The sequence below is a fragment of the Capsella rubella genome, unplaced genomic scaffold (assembly GCF_000375325.1).
Source record: "Capsella rubella cultivar Monte Gargano unplaced genomic scaffold, Caprub1_0 scaffold_8, whole genome shotgun sequence".
NCBI classification, from domain to species: domain Eukaryota; kingdom Viridiplantae; phylum Streptophyta; class Magnoliopsida; order Brassicales; family Brassicaceae; genus Capsella; species Capsella rubella.
In genome coordinates, this window is record NW_006238916.1 from 8,425,552 (window position 1) to 8,443,764 (window position 18,213).

At 34.6% G+C, this 18,213-nt stretch overlaps 4 protein-coding genes across 8 annotated transcripts; 1 reads left to right on the forward strand and 3 right to left on the reverse strand.

Moving 5' to 3' along the window:
• Positions 1-558: 558 nt before the first annotated feature.
• On the reverse strand, positions 559-1,984 carry LOC17876828 (GTP-binding nuclear protein Ran1). The gene is made up of 6 exons (XM_006281525.2): positions 1,901-1,984; positions 1,697-1,826; positions 1,472-1,589; positions 1,288-1,377; positions 933-1,190; positions 559-826 (listed from the first exon to the last, which is right to left on the reverse strand). The coding sequence occupies exons 1-6, from the start codon at positions 1,901-1,903 to the stop codon at positions 796-798; spliced, it is 630 nt and encodes a 209-aa protein (XP_006281587.2). The 5' UTR covers positions 1,904-1,984; the 3' UTR covers positions 559-795.
• Positions 1,985-4,787: 2,803 nt separating this feature from the next.
• On the reverse strand, positions 4,788-6,319 carry LOC17876182 (mitogen-activated protein kinase kinase kinase 18). Its single transcript, XM_023777639.1, has one exon. The coding sequence runs from the start codon at positions 6,231-6,233 to the stop codon at positions 4,788-4,790; it is 1,446 nt and encodes a 481-aa protein (XP_023633407.1). The 5' UTR covers positions 6,234-6,319.
• A 4,054-nt stretch (positions 6,320-10,373) lies between these two features.
• On the reverse strand, positions 10,374-14,463 carry LOC17875295 (protein suppressor of white apricot). 5 transcript variants are annotated; one of them, XM_023782501.1, is made up of 5 exons: positions 14,129-14,463; positions 13,401-13,558; positions 12,162-12,950; positions 10,704-12,049; positions 10,374-10,577 (listed from the first exon to the last, which is right to left on the reverse strand). In XM_023782501.1, the coding sequence occupies exons 1-5, from the start codon at positions 14,394-14,396 to the stop codon at positions 10,562-10,564; spliced, it is 2,577 nt and encodes an 858-aa protein (XP_023638269.1). In that variant the 5' UTR covers positions 14,397-14,463; the 3' UTR covers positions 10,374-10,561. The 5 variants fall into 5 exon arrangements, with proteins under 5 accessions (XP_023638269.1, XP_023638278.1, XP_023638283.1 ...); XM_023782510.1 differs by lacking the exon at positions 14,129-14,463 and adding an exon at positions 13,059-13,260 and having other exon boundaries at positions 13,401-13,496; XM_023782515.1 differs by lacking the exon at positions 14,129-14,463 and adding an exon at positions 13,059-13,301 and having other exon boundaries at positions 13,401-13,459.
• Positions 14,464-17,324: 2,861 nt separating this feature from the next.
• LOC17875028 (stigma-specific STIG1-like protein 2) lies at positions 17,325-18,150 on the forward strand. The gene has a single exon (XM_006281804.2). It carries the CDS (start codon positions 17,440-17,442, stop codon positions 17,932-17,934), a length of 495 nt encoding a protein of 164 aa, XP_006281866.1. The 5' UTR covers positions 17,325-17,439; the 3' UTR covers positions 17,935-18,150.
• The last annotated feature ends 63 nt before the right edge of the window (positions 18,151-18,213 follow it).

Genomic DNA, 18,213 nt, shown 5'->3' on the forward strand with positions numbered 1-18,213 from the left:
GTCTCAAAGAGTTGTTACGCAGACATTGACATAGTCGATTTTAAGGGAGCAATCTCAGTGATAAAGAAATAACGAAGAGACTGTTTGATCAATTCTTGTCTTGAGTTACTCTCTATTTTACTAGTATTTTATTAACCTTATCATGAACCAAGAACCTTTCATCATGTTTCTAGGAACAAAAACCTTCAGGCGGATGCTTTAGCTAAGGCAGTCTTTTCTTGTAACCTCCCTGTTGAGGACATTTAATCATTTATGAGATCTATCTAGTTTTCAAAAAAAAGAAAATTATGAACCAAGAACAGTCAAATCTCTCAAAAATCTAATTTACAACTCTCTGATTCTGATCCTTTTTATAGATAAGACGATTTCAAAGGAGCAATCTACACTAGATTGAAAAATGGTGAATAAATGAACGTCGGAACGTGTATATTTGACAATCAACGATTTTAAAATTATAGATTTACTTACAAATTAAGAATATAAAACTAGTTTTTTTAGTTGGAATGAATTTATTTAGGATTCTTAAATATATATATATATATGTCCGACGTCCGTCAATTCAATTACAAATGTAAAGAATGCAGAAAAGGTACACGAACATGACTCAAACCATTACCAAAAGGAGAAGGGTTTAGCCTAAGATACTGGATAAACTGGTCTTAATGACAATATTTATTTTTATTACAGACGACTCTCAAAGCTAAACAACAAATAACTAAAAGAGTACTCGATCGAGAAGACTTTTCAATTCAAAAGGGCATCTTCATCATCAGGGACTTTGCTGAGTTGCCGCTCCTACGCGCTCAGCTTCAATCCATCAAAATGACTTCAAACAGATAAATCAGAAAAAGGTTAAATAAACAAACAAACAAACAAACAAACAAAAGACGCTCTCAGTGAAATAGCTATCATAAAGCTGTATATATACTTACATGAGCTGAGTATCAATGTCAATGTGCGGTTCAGGTGGAGCAAGTTCTGGTGGCTCCACAAAGCAAAGGTTTGCGTCTCCAGCAAGTCTTCTTGCAAGATACAAAAAGGGTTTCTCAAAGTTGTCACCGTTCTTTGCAGATATCTCATAGTACTGCAGACCCTTCTGCCTGTGGAACAAAACGTGCTTCCCTTTGATTTGTCTACGCGGCCCATCAACTTTGTTACCACATAGAACGATCGGGATGTTTCCACACGCCCTGTTCCCATATAATATCCAATCCCACATCACAATTTTAAGCCTTTTTCTTGTTCAAGATATATAAACACAATTATGCAAAGATGATTTTCTTGTACCTTCGGAGATCACGGTACCATTTGTCAATGCTCGGGTATGTGACCCGTGCTGTGACATCAAACATGATTATTGCACATTGGCCATGGATGCTACAAGAAAGTAAATTAAAAGGTTACAACGTACATTTCCGGTTATTGATAAACTTGGTCATCGTTGAGGTTTGGATTTAATGTGTGTACTTACTAGTGTGCATCCTTAAGACCAGCATTTTTCTTTTCCCCAGCAGTATCCCAGCATTCAAAACGGATCTTGCCACGGTTAGTGAACAAATCCAAAGGATGAATCTCCACACCAACAGTAGCTACAAAGTCCAAAATATAGAGAAAAAAAAATCAACATCAAAAAGAAGTAGAGACATGACATAGGCATTGTTTGTTCCATTCACTACCAATCTACATAAATACTAACGGTCATAGTTCTGCTCATCAGAGTCCCCAGTCAGATGTCTCTTGACAAAGGTTGTTTTTCCGGTGCCTCCATCACCAACGATGAGAAGCTTGAAGGTTGGATAGTTGACGTTTGGCTGGTTAGATAAAGCCTGAACAAACAAGATAACGGATTTAGACAAGGAAAAGAAAAGACAACAAAGAAACAAAGGGAAGAGTGTTTTACCATCTTTTGTGAAGCACGAGAGAGCTAGAGAGAAAGAGTAAAACTTATGGAGTTATTGTGATCTTGATGTAAGATTGAGGTGTGATAGTGATATATTTATAGATCATTTCCCGCGCTATTTTTAGGCGAAATTTTATTTTAAAGTATGTATGTTTATATCTTAAATAAATTTGATAATAACATTAATAAGAAGATAATGTTGGTGTCTTAGACATTGTAATGTAAAAGAGATTTATCTTGTATCTTTATTTCCCTAGCTATAATTAGACGAAATTTTGTTTAAAACTTTTTATGTGTATAGCATAAGCAAATTTAAATAATAAAAAGATAATCTTGGTGTATTAAAGATTATAATGACTAGAACAATAATATAAGAAAAATATCTCTTACATTTACTTTTTCGTACCATTTTTAGACGGTGTTTTGTTACATAAATTTAATTATTAACATTAATAAGGAGATATTAGAAGAAAAAAAAACATTACATTGAAATATAAATCATGAAATTAATATATGAAGTAAGCATGGAATGGAAATTTCAATTTGTAAAATATCTTTTTAGGAAAAGAATCTACAAAAGATTATTAAAATTGAATGGAAACTTTGAAATCTATGTTGATATTTATAATTTTAGTGATAATCAGAAAATCAAAATATTAAATGGAAGTATATATATATATACACATGTAATATTGAAATATTAAAAAAATCCTATATATGTGCTACACACCCAAAAATGTCAAATAAATCTAACTTAATCATTACATTAATGTTGTTTTATGTTGTTAAACTGGAAGGTTCTTGTTGAGAAGGCTTCTAAATAGGCCAGGATAGTTTGGCCCAATAGGCCAATATCACATAATTGTTTCGTAAAGAAGAAAAAAAATGTTTTTAGGTATGGTGGTGGATGGGATGTGTTGCCTGCACAGTGTCTTGGTAAAGATCCTTGATTATTTAGCTTTAACTTTGATTTTTATATATGAGATGCTTCAATGAACGTTAACAGTGTGAATAATAAGTATATATATAAAAACCAGTTAGGTATCTTGATAAACTATATTCACTAAACATACCATACGCAGAAGAACATAACAACCAAGATTAAAGGATATGTAGTATTAGGTTTCGTAGTTAGAAGAAAATTTGTCATTCTCTTTTGGCAGTATTAAAAGCTTTTCTTCATGTTAATGATATGTGACAAGGGATTAGAAGTTGAGATGGATAAGGTTAGGGTTATACACCTACTTATGCAATCCAAGTGGAATACATGAAAGATGAGCAAAACTCTTTTTTTTTTTTTTTTTTCTTTCTTTCAAAAGGTGAGTAAAGATATAATATATATATATATATGCATGGTGTAGTGAGTGTGTGTGCCAACGACAACACTTCCACCTTTTGTAAAGTCAACCTTTTTCAATTCTATATACAAAATTCGTTAACAATGATGGCTCTCTTAACATATTCTGAAAAAATTGATGTGTGTTTTTACTCTCTTATTTTTTTACTTAGCTAAAATAAGATGCTTTGACTTTGATGCATGAGGTCATTTTGACATCCACATAGAGTCATTGTTCACCACCGATTCACAATCGAACCTTTTTGGAGTTCGGACATTGAGTGGGACACTTAAACCTACTTTCTCTATATAGTTTTTATTGCTTTGTACGTACGGTGTTGATTAAGATATCATTCGTTTAATTTAGTTTATGCATCATACTTGTGTGATTACTTTTCAGTTATCTCTTTTGATTTCGAAATCTACAAAATGTTTTCAGTCGAAAGTATGTTGAACACCCATATGCTAACCTAGCCTGCTTTAACATTGGTTTTAATCAATTATATTATAACATGGAAAACAAGTTTTGATTTAAGAAATAAGAACTAAACCTTGTTTGACTTAAATACATGTTATAAAACAACAAACTAATTATTTTCCAAACTTACAAACGAATACATAAAAGAAAATTCTTAATTAGGACGATTTCGATTATTAACTACTAATTAATGAAAGGCATCGGACCTAGAGAATTGAGATTAATAAAAGTCAACGTGAATGAACTTGGTCAAGAAATACCAAACTTTGCTTAGTGTATAGAAAAGTAAACGCCAACTTTGGTTATAGCCCCCAAAATCAAAAAAAAAGTCTTATGCTTTCACATTTGAATGAACTTCTTTTGAGGGTTTGGTAAACACAAACATAATACTTTAAATAGATAAATGGTAGACCAAACTAAAAAATAATTGGACTCCATATAAAGTCAATCTCATGATATTTGTAGAGAGTGGTTTCCGTACTTAACTTCCTTACCAAAAACGCATATTAACCGACGACGACGATGACTTTGCCCTCACCGCTTTTCAAAGTTTAACTAAAATGTGTATTTACCAAGTAGATTATCTTATAATAAAATCTATAACACTTTGTATTACTGGTTTGGGATTGGAAGCTTTACATACTGTCTAATACCTAACAAAGTTTAGATTGATCTTATATTGCTCTATTCCACAGTGGATATCATCACTTTTTAACTTCAGTTTTGCGAGGACTCTTTCCATGTCTATAGGAAGAAAAAAAATATATACGACCACCATGGTGAAATGATCCTCTAGTTGACATTTGTTTTCATAAGACCACCATGATCATTTCTAATGTCAATATTATATATTGTGATACATTTTATATATATCTCAAATTTATAGTTTAGTAGTATGAACTGATCATCTAGTTGATATTTATTTAAGTAGAATGTACCAAAGTTGACTATGTATAAGGAGGTCACCGCAAATGTCAAATGTGAATGTGTAGCAAATTATGCGACAAACTGATTTAGTCATAAGATGACATAATCTTCAACTTGGGTCATACTATACTATATGTACTTTGGTCTTAAGAAAAATAGATAATCACTTGTTGCTCTTTAGAATAATTGTCACTATATATACCTTCATGTGAAGTTATCAAAAAGGCGTCAGATCGATTGTAATTAGGAATCTCTAAACAAGAAGTTGTAATGTGGCTAAAGAAATGACTATTCTTACTAACATCATAATCATCATAATAAACTTTGGATACAACAAAACCATCTTCAAGATGATGGTAATAATATAGAATTATATCCTCTTGAAAGAGGTTATTAAAAGAGTTTAAATAATTAATGTTGTTCTCAGGGGAATATTCCAAGAACAAGCTGTCTTCTTGATCCCAGATCCAGTTCTCTAATCCTCCTCCCACTTCTTCTTCTTCCTCTTCCTCATCCGATGACGTTGCTTCAACGCAATTCTCATCTTCTTCGTCTTCGTCATCGTTACGTTTCTCTTCATCTCCCCTTACTTCAATCCACCCGTTCGTTTCCCACTCCGGTTCACCGGAACTGAGTTTCTTGATCCGATCAGCCGGTAAAGAATCATCATCCCATAAGAAATTTGCAAATGTGTCTTCGTGCTCAGCTTTAACTAAAGCTCGAGTTCTCGAGGTTTCACACAAATCCCAGAAACCTTGGTCCAACACAGTACTAGGAGATGAAGAATTCAGACAGTTACGAGCTTCGTCGTCGTTGTCCTCGTCAAGAAACGGGTGTTGAAGCAATTCTTCAACAGTCCATCTCTGTTTTGGATCTTTCCTTAGACAATTCTTCATAAAGTCTTTACCTTTATCCGATAACCAAACCGGAATCTCCGGCGAATCGCCGGTGAAACCAATCTTGTAAATCGCAGCAACGACGTCGTTTAACTCCGGCCATGGACTTGACCCTGTAGCCATCTCTATCACCGTACACCCCAAAGCCCACACATCAGCTGGAAAACTCTGTTCTTCACCACGTGCTACCTCCGGAGACATAAACGCCGGTGTACCGGAAAACTCAAAATTCCAATTCTCTCCCACCGTTTTAGCACAACCCAAATCGACGATCTTCGCAGTCTCTCCACCGATCATCACATTCTGGCTCTTCACATCGCAATGAACGATTCCTTGACCGTGAAGATACACCAAACCCTTCAATATCTGACGAGTGTAGGACCTAATCACCGGCTCCGGTAACTTCCCGCCTGAGTTCTTGATCAAATCGTGAATACTCCCGCCGGAAACATACTCCATCTGGAGATTATACATCGGCTTGTCGTTCTCCGTCGTTACATTAGACCCAATGTACTTGACTACGTAAGGAGAGCTCAACTTCGACAAAATCGACTCTTCTCTCCGCAATAACGCCGATGAAGAAAGCTCAGAGGATTTGACGGCGAAGAAGTCACCAGAGTTAGTGATCGCAAGTGAGACAGTAGCTGTTGAACCTCGTCCAATGATTGGTCCTCTTATCCAGTTTTGTTCCTCCATTGGAATGGAACAGAGCAAGAAAAAAAACAAAAAAAACAGAGGAGATAGAGAGAAACTATGAACTAGTAGAGAGAGAGAGAGAACAAGAGAGAGGTTTAAAATGTTAAAAGCAAAGACTTGTGATGTGATTATATATATATACATAAACATATTCACTGATTCACACAAAGTATATGTAATAATAAATAATATGACTTTGGCATGGGGTTTTGGTGTCTTAATACAAAGTCTGAACAGAGAGATATGACATTCTTTTTTTTTTTTTAGGTTCTTATTCTAATCTTTTTGATTAATTTTCTTATCCTCCAATAATTAAGCACCAAAACTTTACCTTATCTTCCACTTTTTTTTAATAATATACAATGAGATGATTGCTTTCTTTAGATCTAATTCAGCCGTTTAAGTTCGAATTTTCAAAATGCGAGTCGTTAAATAAAAGGTAAAACTTAAAAGAAAGAAGAGAATATGACTAGAGTCACTTGATTATTTGGTAAGTTCTCTCCCATTCCCATTATATAAAAAAATGTAACAACCATGACTTAATCATGATCTTGAGACATATATTATCATTAGCATGAAATTATATGCCGCATAGATCTAAACCACAGATTTATCCATATAAGAACTATAAAAAAACTACCAATAATTATAACAAGCGAATCTTTAATTTTTTGAAAAATTTACTTATAAAACTGGCAAGTAGATCAAAATAATGAAAATGAAAATATTCATAAGTGATTTTATGTTCACGTCAAAGAAAAGTAATACAGAATGTTAAACTGTTTTTCTTTGGTTGGTAGAATGGCTCATAATTCAAGCAGAAACGTACAAAATGGAAAACAAATATTTCTAGAAATTTGGATAATTTGCCCATCAAAGTTTCAATCCCAATTATTATTATCCATCAAATATTCCATTCTATAAACATATATAGTGTGTTTACTTATGTAAAGATTTGTAATAAGAACTTATGATTGATAAGTTTGATAAAATATGGTCTTAACAACAAAATCCTTATCCAAGATATATTTGTGACCTATGCATATACTAGCTAGTACTATATCTCATACAATTTGTGTGTGTATGTCAAACTATCAATTACTAGTAATATAACAAAACCAAATAAACAAATATATATAACAAAATTATAATGTATCCTATAATACTTTTTACAATCAATGCATACACATTATGTATAGGTAAAGGAAAAAAAAAAAAAAAAACAATTTTGGTAGAGGTATCTTTTACTTTTGTTGTGAGTTGTGAGTTGTGACTCCTTTTTTAATTTAATTTTCTCAAAAAATTTTTTTTATGTGGCAGCAGAGCCAATTTTTTGGATGCGTATTGGTGTGAATGTAGACACGTGGTGAAACGAGATTGGAAGATGACAGCTTTGACGGCATGACGCCAGAGTGGACGACGCGCCGTAACTTGGATCCACCAATCAGGGCTCAACAAAAGCACTCTCCCAAATTTTAACAGAACAACAAAAGTTAAATAACTCGACCACGTGGCGGAGTCACAAGCTAAGTGCGGGATTAGCGTGGGGATTAATTTATTGAACTAACGAAAATTTTCCTCTTTTTAATTTGGTAGTTCTAATAAGTAGTGTATATATGATTAATGATTTATTTGGAAATAACCAAAATGACTTGCTTTAAATCTTGATTGGTCTTTTGCATCAACGCTACGTTCAGGCTGTGTATTTAAGAATAGATATGAATTGGTGCTGTAAAGTTAAAACGATGCATGGCAATAACAGTGTGAAAGCACTAAACTAAACGTGAATGTGGAGGAGGAGCTTTATTATGTGAACTGTCTTTAATAGGAATGCAAGCTTATTGGGGTTATGTATTATATAGAAGATTATATATATAGATAAAAGTTTTTTTAAAAAAAATAAAGGAAGAAGAAGGTGTTGGGGAAAATTTATTCGCATCTCTTACTTTGCTTAGAGAATACAGTTGGATTCAGATCGTTTTTTTTGTTTTTTTTGATTTAAATTTATACTATATATTATAATTAATTAATTGAATGATCTTAGCTTCTAGAGATCTTTTTAAGAAATTAGATAATTGGGAATCATTTTTTGTTTTTATGGCTTTAGGGTGATGGACGGGGGGCTAAAACAAACGCGCGCGGCTTCATACATGTGATTGTGATATCTAAATTAAGGAAAAGGTTTTGAAATTAAAGCATGAATTGAAAAGTTTACAAGTTAATGATCACGCTATATATATGGTATACTAATAATATATAATTACGTTTTTAATTAGTTAAGGTTTCTTCAAGAGACGTTTGTTTTGTTTATACATATTCTTCTTCTTCCACTTTTATTATTAGTTTGGTACATGTTTTTTCCGTTGCAAGTTTTTTGGAAACGTAAAAAAACAGAAGAAGAAAGTGAAATTAAAGAAAGAGAGTTTTCGCACAAAGAGCTCCATGGGATTCTTCACGATATCCTTGCTATCTCTTCTTTTTTTCATGAAATTTGCTTTCGTTTTACTTCTAGAGAAAACAATAGACAAGCCGATGCTTTAGCTAAGCTCTCTCTAAAGAACTCTTATGCTGTACCGGTTTAATCAATCAAATTAAGGTCTTTTGGTTGAAAAAAAAAGAAAGAAAGGGAGTTTTCGAAGTATTAGGAATTTTGCAAAATCTAATACTATAACTTTGAGTACCAACTTTATAATTTCACGTTCTTCAAATTGTAAATATATAAGAGATCGATTATCAAAAGTCAAAAACCAAAAGATTATTGTAAGCACTCATTGACCTTTTTATTTAATCACGTTACGTTAGCTACTAAACCAAACGGTAAGAGTAGTAGAGTAGCATCAGAAAGCTTAAGAGTATCGTAACATACAAACAAGAAAGTACTACCAAGAAAACAAACATATATATAAGAAATTGAGCAAGTTAGTTTACCTTAGTCTTTTAAATGAGAGAGTTTGTAAAACCAAATTAACAATTTCTTATATTTTGAAAAATTGTTTTTTCAGTCCATTATTAAGACAATAACACTCATATAAAATTGAAAATTAAAAAAAAAAAAAAAACATTAAGATTTCATACTTATATCTTTTAACCAATCCTACGAACTTAGTTAGATTTATTATTAATATTACCTCTGTTCAATATACTCAACAAAAATCTAAACCCAAAAATGAAAGATTTTCAGATTGTGTAACAAACATGCTGCTATTTTGAGATTCGGAAATGGAAACATGCTGTTAATAATATATGGGTGTCACTGAAGCTTGAGGTAGCTCAAATGATATTGGCTGTTTTGCATCCCATCTTGTCTTGGATGGTTCCGAGATGAAGAAGAAGGAGCCGCCATAGCTTACTCTCTTTTGATAACTCTTTATTGAGAAATCCATGGATATGTTCCAAAATGCTTGGCGGATCAGAGGAAGAAAGACATTTCCCGTCCTTGACAAACCAAACAACTCACCACCGCAACTAGTTAGTCGACTATATATATATGTAACATGATCATGTAGTTTGATTTTAAGGTATTATAACCTTTTTCATAATATGATTTTAAGCGTATATAGATTATGAAATTAAACAGCGGGAGTCATAATAATACAATCTTTTTCAAGTTAAACCCACATGAACATAAAAAGATTTAATGTAGCTGCTCGACTACAGGAGTAGCAATATATACTAGCTGTGGTTGGTCACCATTGCTTCTTCATCACCATCCTCTTCACACCATGTATCAACAGTTGGGCAGTCTAAATCACTGCAATATATAACTAAGAGCAAAAATAACCACAAACTAATGACAAATTCCTTTGTTATCAAAATTCAATGAATTTATAAATCTAAACTACAAGATCATCGGTGCTAAGTAGGTATAACATTTTTTCAGAACTTTTTTAGTATATAGTAATTAAAAGTTATGGTTGTATTTTTTTTAATTATATACATATTTGAGGTAGTATTTACTTTAATATTGCTATTGTTTGATAACTCTAAATACATGTTTATTTATTTGACATGTATATTTTGTATTTATCAAATCAAATTGATTAATAAAGTGATAACAAAAAGTAACATTTGCAAGTATTAGGAAAGAAAGAGAGATTTCAAATTATTAGTTTCGCAAATAGAAACACTTGCAAAGTATTCTTTCAAAGAGAGATTTCAAAGTATTCTTTCAAAGTATTAGGAATTTTGGAAATGTATATGTAATTACATAGCTTAGTTTTGCAAAAATAGTATTCTGAAAATACATAAACTTATGTTCTTTTCCAACTTTTCTCGTAGGAACGGAGCTGCCTGACAAACTTTATGAATGACCTTTATGCTTCAGATGCTCATCGACCATCTCCCCTGAAAACCAAACCAACCCCATAATCGATCAGACCCTATCATTGACATTGTCAACTTGATGATACTAGTAGACACCGAAATGGAACTATATAAAGTCTATGAGTCGTTCAGTTAAAGGAAACTTACAAGGTATCAGCTAACATGGCACGAATTTTAGCTCTTAGCTCATCTGAAACTTGAGTTGGTTCGTTTTGCGGGTACATGATGTTATCATCAGGAGCAGCTTTAAGATCAGACTGATCTGACTTTGAAACAGTCTCTTCTTCTACTGTTTTTTCATTTTTCTTAATACGTTTACTTGACTTGTGTCGATGACCATGCTCAACATCTGAAGAGTCCTCGTGCTTGCGTCTACTGGATCTGTGTCGGTGACGATGATGTTCATCATCAGAGGAATCACGATGCTTATCGTGCTTCCTGGATCTGTGATAATGGCTACGCTTGTCCTTAGAATAATCAACATCTTTGCTATGATTACTAAATCTGTGTCGGTGCTCACCCTCGTTATCAGAAGAATCATGCCTATCTGAAGATTTGCTGCGCCTATGTCTATGACGTGAACGACTGTGATACTCATCATCCGAGGAACTCTCATGCTTGTGCTTGTCCCGAGAACGTCCGTCCTTGGAAAAGTATTGTGTCTTATGTTTATGCCGTTTTCTACTAGATGAATGCTTCTTACCAGTCTTTGTTTCTTCTGCAACTTCATCCATGCTGCTCTCTTCCTCTTCTTCTTCTCCTTGTTCCATCTTATCATCTTCATCTCTCTGTGATCTCAAGCGATAGTTCCTCTTTGATCGTCTTTCACAGTTATCATCATCTGCTAATTTTGTCTCAGCTACAGATGGAATTGAGCTACCTTCTCTTTCTTTGGCAGCATTAGCACCTAATCCAGATATCCCGGAGTCCAATAGTTCGACTGATACACTTTGCGACAGTTCAGCTTGTTGCACTGGCTGCGCGTCGGGTTTTAACATGGCCACAAACATTTTTGCACGTTTCAATCTTTCTGCTTTCAACTTCTGCTCCTTAGACAAGCCTGCTTCAGAAAAATCAGCTTCACTAGCAGCAGTCGAGCAAGACATCAACTGACCTGTAGACTTCGCCAAATCAGGGGACTTAGATGAAGGGTAACTTTCATCATTTTCGAGGCTCTGAGAAGTCTCATCCATAGGTCTGCCAGATAGAATCCCCAGCTGGGGATTCCTTATGCCTCTTCTAGCCGCTTGAAGAATAGCAGCAGCAGTATTCGCATCTACATTGACCCTCATCTGTGGTTGGACAGGCTTAAATGGTTCATTGTGTAACTCGACCTTTGGTTTGTCACTAGCCATTTTTAGTTTCTCTTTCTTGGCAGAATCATCTGGTAAAACACTCCCAAACGCAGGTTTGCCATCTTTTACAGCATCACCCATCCTTTTTTGCTTCACGTTTTCCTCTCTGGTAATGACGCCTTTGTCGCATGATTTCAACTGCAAAATGTGTTACATTTTTAGAGAAGGATACAATCACAAGGTTGTAAAAGCACATGAAAACACACTAAATTTGTAGCATGAACATTTAGGAGCTTGAAAATAGAATTACCTCTTCGGCTTCTTGGAGAACCTTCCGATAATATCCATGGTATAAGCTAGCTGGACGTAAGAATGGAAACATCCCATATTTCACATCCTGCGCAACAAGAGTAGCCTCTAGTTCTTTCCCATTCTTTTGGATGAAGTCGACTATCTTATCAATCACTCTTTTCATCTCAGTAGTCGGCTCCACAATCTGCAGTTCAAGCTTGGGTTGTGCCAGCATTTCAGAAGATTGCGACTTATCAGACGTCAGAATATTTTTGGTAGCATTATCTTCTGTATTGATCTGCTTCCTCTCTACAACATTTACTGCACTGACAGAAGGATTTCTTTTTATGAAAGATGCTTGATCATTCAAAGGCAGAGAATGCTTAGAGGCTTCATCTCTCTCTGTGGCAATCTTTGCAGCTCCTTTCAACCCTTCAGGTTTATAGGAATCATCTACCTTAACACCATCATCTTCATTGGCAGACTCGTTTTTTCTAGTGTCATTTGCAGACTCTTCGTTGGCATCTTCATCTTCTACGGTCCCATAAACTGAACCAAGCAATGACAAAGCACCACCGTCCTTCTCACTTTCGTTCTTTTTCTCTTCTATAGACGACTTTCCTATCAAAAGCTCTTGATGGTCAACAAGAAACCTAAAGTAAGGGTGAAGATGGTGGTCTGGCATTAAGAAACCAAATGTTGGGTTGCCTCCTTGTTTGACTCTCAAGACGATTTCAGATTGCCCACCATGCTTGCTTACAAAGCTTGAAGTTCTAGTGATGATCTGATGTAATTTCTCAGTTGGAGGCTGAAAGAGGGAAAGAAAAATGTACAAGAAAACAATTAGTAATTTGATATATGATGAATGAACCTTTGGCAACTCGCAGTCGCAGGTATATACATATTAAAATCTCACATAAGTATCGAGAACCATAAATTGCAAATATCAGAACTGTATAGATATGCATCATCTGATGTGCACTCAGTTTTTAAGTTCTTGGTAAGCTATGATTTCTATCATCTTAATCCCACCTGCACCGCCCCTTGTCATGGCAGCAAAAGGAAACAAGGTGCATGTGAATGACAACCTTAGACAACTCCATCTCTTCTCCAAGCATCTGAAACTTAGACATGGTAGTCCTTAGAATAACATATGCACCTTTCAGATGTTTACGTGGCCAATATCAGTTAAGTACCAAATAAGTGGGCAAAACCGGCATATTACTAAAGGGGACAACCTGATAAAGCAGTAACTTACCAGATTTTGAAGTAAATAATCAGGCACGGGAAAAGGCGGGTGAAATCCAGATTCCATATCAGCATTTTTCTGGTCATTGAAATCACTGGAGCTTCCATATGAAAAGGGGACAGCACGATAACCATCGGCATTTGCATTTGCTGAATCTTCATTCATATCTGGGGTACAAAAGTGAAATATATATGATAACGTTTCTGGATAATAATTGGAGAATATGGAAAAAAGGGAACCTAAAAAATTAAATAATCTGGGAGAAGAGGTACTTCCCAAACCAGAGTTCTTTTAGTTTCATGTTATTTTCTTTTCAACAGAAGAAACAACGAAACTAACATGCCATAGTTAAGGATACCAAGCAAGTATTGAAGATAAAGAAATAATTCAAACATCGATGTGCTTAGTATCAACGATGGAATACAAAGATAAGCATACAAAAGGGTTTCCAAATACATCTCTAACATGGTGTATAAGATTCTCATGGGATTAGCTTCAGAACTCACATTATATCAGAAACACATAATCCAACCCGCACAAAGAAATATGGAGCTCACTGTAAAACTAGATACAGCCATTCTCCATTTTAGCTTATATACTACTGAATGATTCAATAACCAAACTCGAAATAAGGCAAACAAATCAAGACTCGACCTATATTCCTGTATTTCGTGTCTCTACGCTAACTCCATAAACTAAAGACAAATCCAGATTTCTACGAAGTTCCTAATCGTTACCGTCCTCGTCATCCGACGGAGAGGGAGATTCCGTCGGCAAATCAAGGTAACGCTCGTGATCGAGCTCCGATTCCAAGTCATGGTCATCTGAAATCGGACGGCGGCGCTTGATACGTGGAGGAGGAGGAGAAGAGAGGAGGTGACGAACATCGTAGCGGTCAATAAAGAGGTTGTTCCAGTCAACGAGCGCCGTCGAGGAGTTGACAAACGTCGCCATCGAATCGTCGTCGAAGAAAAGAGCGTGACGACCAACGATCTCTAGATCCATTGTGTGATTCTTCTTCCAAAGCAATGGAGATTTTGGGGAAGAGGCTAGGTTCTGTGTAATTTGGAATCGGATGTTCCAAATTCGTGATGATAACTTCAACCGAGAGAGCTCTGTTTGTTTAAATGACGTCGTTTTGTAGACGAGTTGGTTGCCGTTTGTGAATGAAGAAAACGACATGCATTGTCCCCGAGAGACGAACAAACGGAATAAGGATTAGTACTTTTGTTTTTGCGTTTTCGCCCTCATAATAATCAAAAGTTTAAAACTTTTACACCCATAATTTTAACTTCAATACTAGAGAAGTTTTTGTGGTATTTACACCTCTTCTTGTTCTTAACATATTGCGTGTTTTAGAATTTTGTCCATTTGAGATTTGACTCTGCTTATTTGGAACCAACATGTGATTTTGCTCTAATAAACTATAAAACCTTTTGATGATCGATTCTCTGGAGTAATAATACCTTCCTCCAATTCGTTCAAGTATTAATGTTAATGGACTGAAAGCAACTGTTCATGAGGGAAGAAGAAGGTGTCAGATTGGATACTAAAACTGTAAAACAAAACATCAAACATGTTAAGTGCTCACGAACGTTTTGTTCACGAGTCTGAACTAGTGGACACGAACGTTTTGATTTGGTCACTTACGATAATTTTTGGGGATCTAAACCTTATGAAGTGGTGCATTCATATCATAATGATAATGTGAAACTAATAACAAGTAATATATAAAAGATGGGTATTCTAGAAAGATACCTCTTTATGTTAGTTATACTAAATCCCAATTAAACTAGTTATACAACCAATAATTAGCTAGTCTGTGATGAATAAATAAATCAATAAGACATGAAAATTATTATTAATGTAAAAAGGAATTTGCGCGTGGCTTAATAGTTAATGCAACAGAAAGATATCGTAGAGAGAAACAATAGATTATATATCGTGTATGGGGGATCGGACGATGACCTATAGGCAACGAAGGTGATGGTTGACTTTTGTGACGTAAAGTTTCTACTTTGTTTAACAATTTGGAGTAACTAAGCGTTGACCTCTCTCTTCATAGCTTTCTTGAACTATAAACTAACAAACAACGAATCTAATCTTTGTGCCTTATGGACGTCTTTGACCGGTTTATTCAACATTTTCCTTCTAAAGTTCGATGTAACAAATTCACAGACTTGTTTACCGATGGCTGGTTTGTATATTTTATATTAGTATAAGCCACTATTGGAGATATTCAAAGTTCACTGTAAATAATAAAGATAACTTATGTTTCAGAAACTAAATCTTAATTGTATAATTTATGCTAAAAGTAAACTGAATTAACCGACCAAGTTGTAATAATTTAAATGATCAACATCGATTCATCGTACTAAGGGACAATCATGAATTGAGTTCCACTATGCATATGTTTATATTAGAAATCATGGGCTTCCCACTCTTAACATGTTTAGTATAGAGAAGTAGAAATCGATCAGCTCATCAGATTTGATACCATCATTAGAGATAGAGATAGAACAAACAAAAGAATTGAAGCTCCATGGAAAAAAAGAGAATGGAGAACTGAGTATTACTGAAGAATGAAAAATAATTTGAATAATGAAAGTTTTATGTTAGTCCACTTAACTATGACTCTTATTGTACATAGATAATAATATACTTGTATATTTGCGGTATAATTCCATTGCAATATGTACATAATTACATTTGGTCATATAATCCTGCATGCATGGATTTTTTTTTTTTTTTTTTTTGTAAACCTCATGGAATATTTTTATATCTCGCATTATATATTGTACTTTGTTACACATTAAACTCATCCTTATATCGATGATTACTCATCAAATTTGCTTGCTGTCGACTGAAATACGAACAGAAGGCTGATAACGACTAACGACGACGAAGAAAGGAAATTATATAAGTTTCAAACTTAGATTATCATTTTAATAATTTATTGTTACAAACTAATTACAATGTAAATTTGGCCTCTCGTTTTTATTAAATTTTATAAGTGTGGTTGATTGGGGGATACGTACGAGCGAGGGTCGAATGTTAGAATTCAAGTTAAAGCAAGTGTCGTCTATTAGAGGCTGCATATAGCTTCAATTTGCTTCATTTGGAAATATATATATATATATATATTAGTGGTTCGTGGTTTTGCACGACAAATGAAATCAACAAGTTTTTTTTTTTTCTTTTTAATTAAATAAACAAACAAAACTGTAATATAAAAAAACGGTAGCCTTTGCTTCTCCTTGCATCTCGCCTGAATCGTCTCAGACCGGCCCATGAGGCTAGGCGATGGATTTAGTCATGGTTCGTCACGCGTACGCAATTTTATTTATTTTTACCCATCCCTTTCTATTTTTGTTTGTTAACAACTTGACATTATAATTTACAGTTCTTTTTTCACTAACTTGATTACTTCACAATTTTTTTCTTTCATAAAAGACATAATTAAACTCTAAAAGTGTAAAAACATTGTGATCAACATGGTATCAACAAAGTAAAAATTAGCGTCGGTAACCAATGATGAATTTAAATGTTCATCACAAATAACATACTACACAAATGCTAAAGTATTACGAGACGATGTCTAAAACTAATATGTTTACGTAGAACACTGAACACACATAGTTTTTTTTTTTTTTTACTCTAATGATATAAACGCGTGTACACACCCCCAACGTAAGCAAATCAGCATGTGCATGTACATGCGCATAAAAATAGTTTATTACTGAAATGAGAAGGCAAAAAACGCCTCTCCCCAAGAAAAAGATCGATCGCTTGAAACCTTACTTAACCTTTTTCACCACGTTTCACGCGTCAACTCGTCTCGATCACACTATAAACCCTAAGTCCACCCTCTCCTCAATTCTTCACAACTCAATCTCTCTCCAAATCTTTTCCTCTCTCTCTCTCTCCCTCTCTACATTGACATAAACGATAAAAGAAGAAGAAGAAGAAGAAGGAGGAGGAGACAAAGCAAAGAAGAAGAACTATCTCTCTCGCTCTAACTCACAAGCAAACTTATAGATCAAGAGAAATGGCCCAATTCACCATGAAGCTACTCGTAACAATTGCATTGACAACCTTAGTCACAGTCGCCATCATCACCACCAAAACCACCACCACAACCGCAACATTTGCTCTTGAAGATCCTTTGAAGGACGTTACACCGCCAGGAGCGGTTAAGATCAGACCTAGCCGGTTCTTGGCTGAGAAAGTCGACCAGGGTCAAGGACCAAAAGCTCGTAACCCAAACGCAGCTGACCATTGCCACAAGGACAATGAAATCTGCAGCAGCAGCTATTACAGCACCGGAGCAAACGCTACAATGGCTTGTTGTAACAACAAGTGTATGGATTTATCAACCGACGACAAAAACTGCGGTGCTTGTAAGAACAAATGCAAGTTCGGACAAACGTGTTGTCGCGGTCAGTGCGTTTACGTGGCTTACGATAAACGCCATTGCGGTGAGTGTAACCATCGTTGCGAGAACGGCGAGTTCTGCGTCTACGGTCTCTGTAACTACGCGTGATGAATCAATCATTCACTCACGCCAAAACGTAAAAAAAAAAAAAAAAAAAAAAAAAAATATTAAGTAATATTTATACGGATGATTTATTTACATGGACGCTGATTAAAAAAGGTCGGTCCAATTAATTAATTACTTAATAATTAATTAAAGTGTTGTGTGTATTTTTGGATTCCCATAATGTTTTGAGGGGTATATAAAGGAGATTATTTTTATATTTCTAATGTCTACGAATAAAAGTGGAACATACTCGTTCCAATATCATTGCTGTTTTATTAAGAT

Bases quoted from the DNA above. Each gene is read 5' to 3' on its own strand.
- LOC17875295 (XM_023782501.1), bottom strand. From the start codon at position 14,396: ATGGATCTAGAGATCGTTGGTCGTCACGCTCTTTTCTTCGACGACGAT. The intron at 13,559-14,128 runs GTAACGATTAGG...TTTGTACCCCAG, and splicing joins TCCGTCGGATGACGAGGACG to ATATGAATGAAGATTCAGCA. The intron at 12,951-13,400 runs GTAAGTTACTGC...TCCCTCTTTCAG, and splicing joins ATTATTTACTTCAAAATCTG to CCTCCAACTGAGAAATTACA.
- LOC17876828 (XM_006281525.2), bottom strand. The intron at 1,590-1,696 runs GTTAGTATTTAT...TGGACTTTGTAG, and splicing joins TGATGAGCAGAACTATGACC to CTACTGTTGGTGTGGAGATT. The intron at 827-932 runs GTAAGTATATAT...ATCTGTTTGAAG, and splicing joins GACATTGATACTCAGCTCAT to TCATTTTGATGGATTGAAGC.
- LOC17876182 (XM_023777639.1), bottom strand. From the start codon at position 6,233: ATGGAGGAACAAAACTGGATAAGAGGACCAATCATTGGACGAGGTTCA.
- LOC17875028 (XM_006281804.2), top strand. From the start codon at position 17,440: ATGGCCCAATTCACCATGAAGCTACTCGTAACAATTGCATTGACAACC.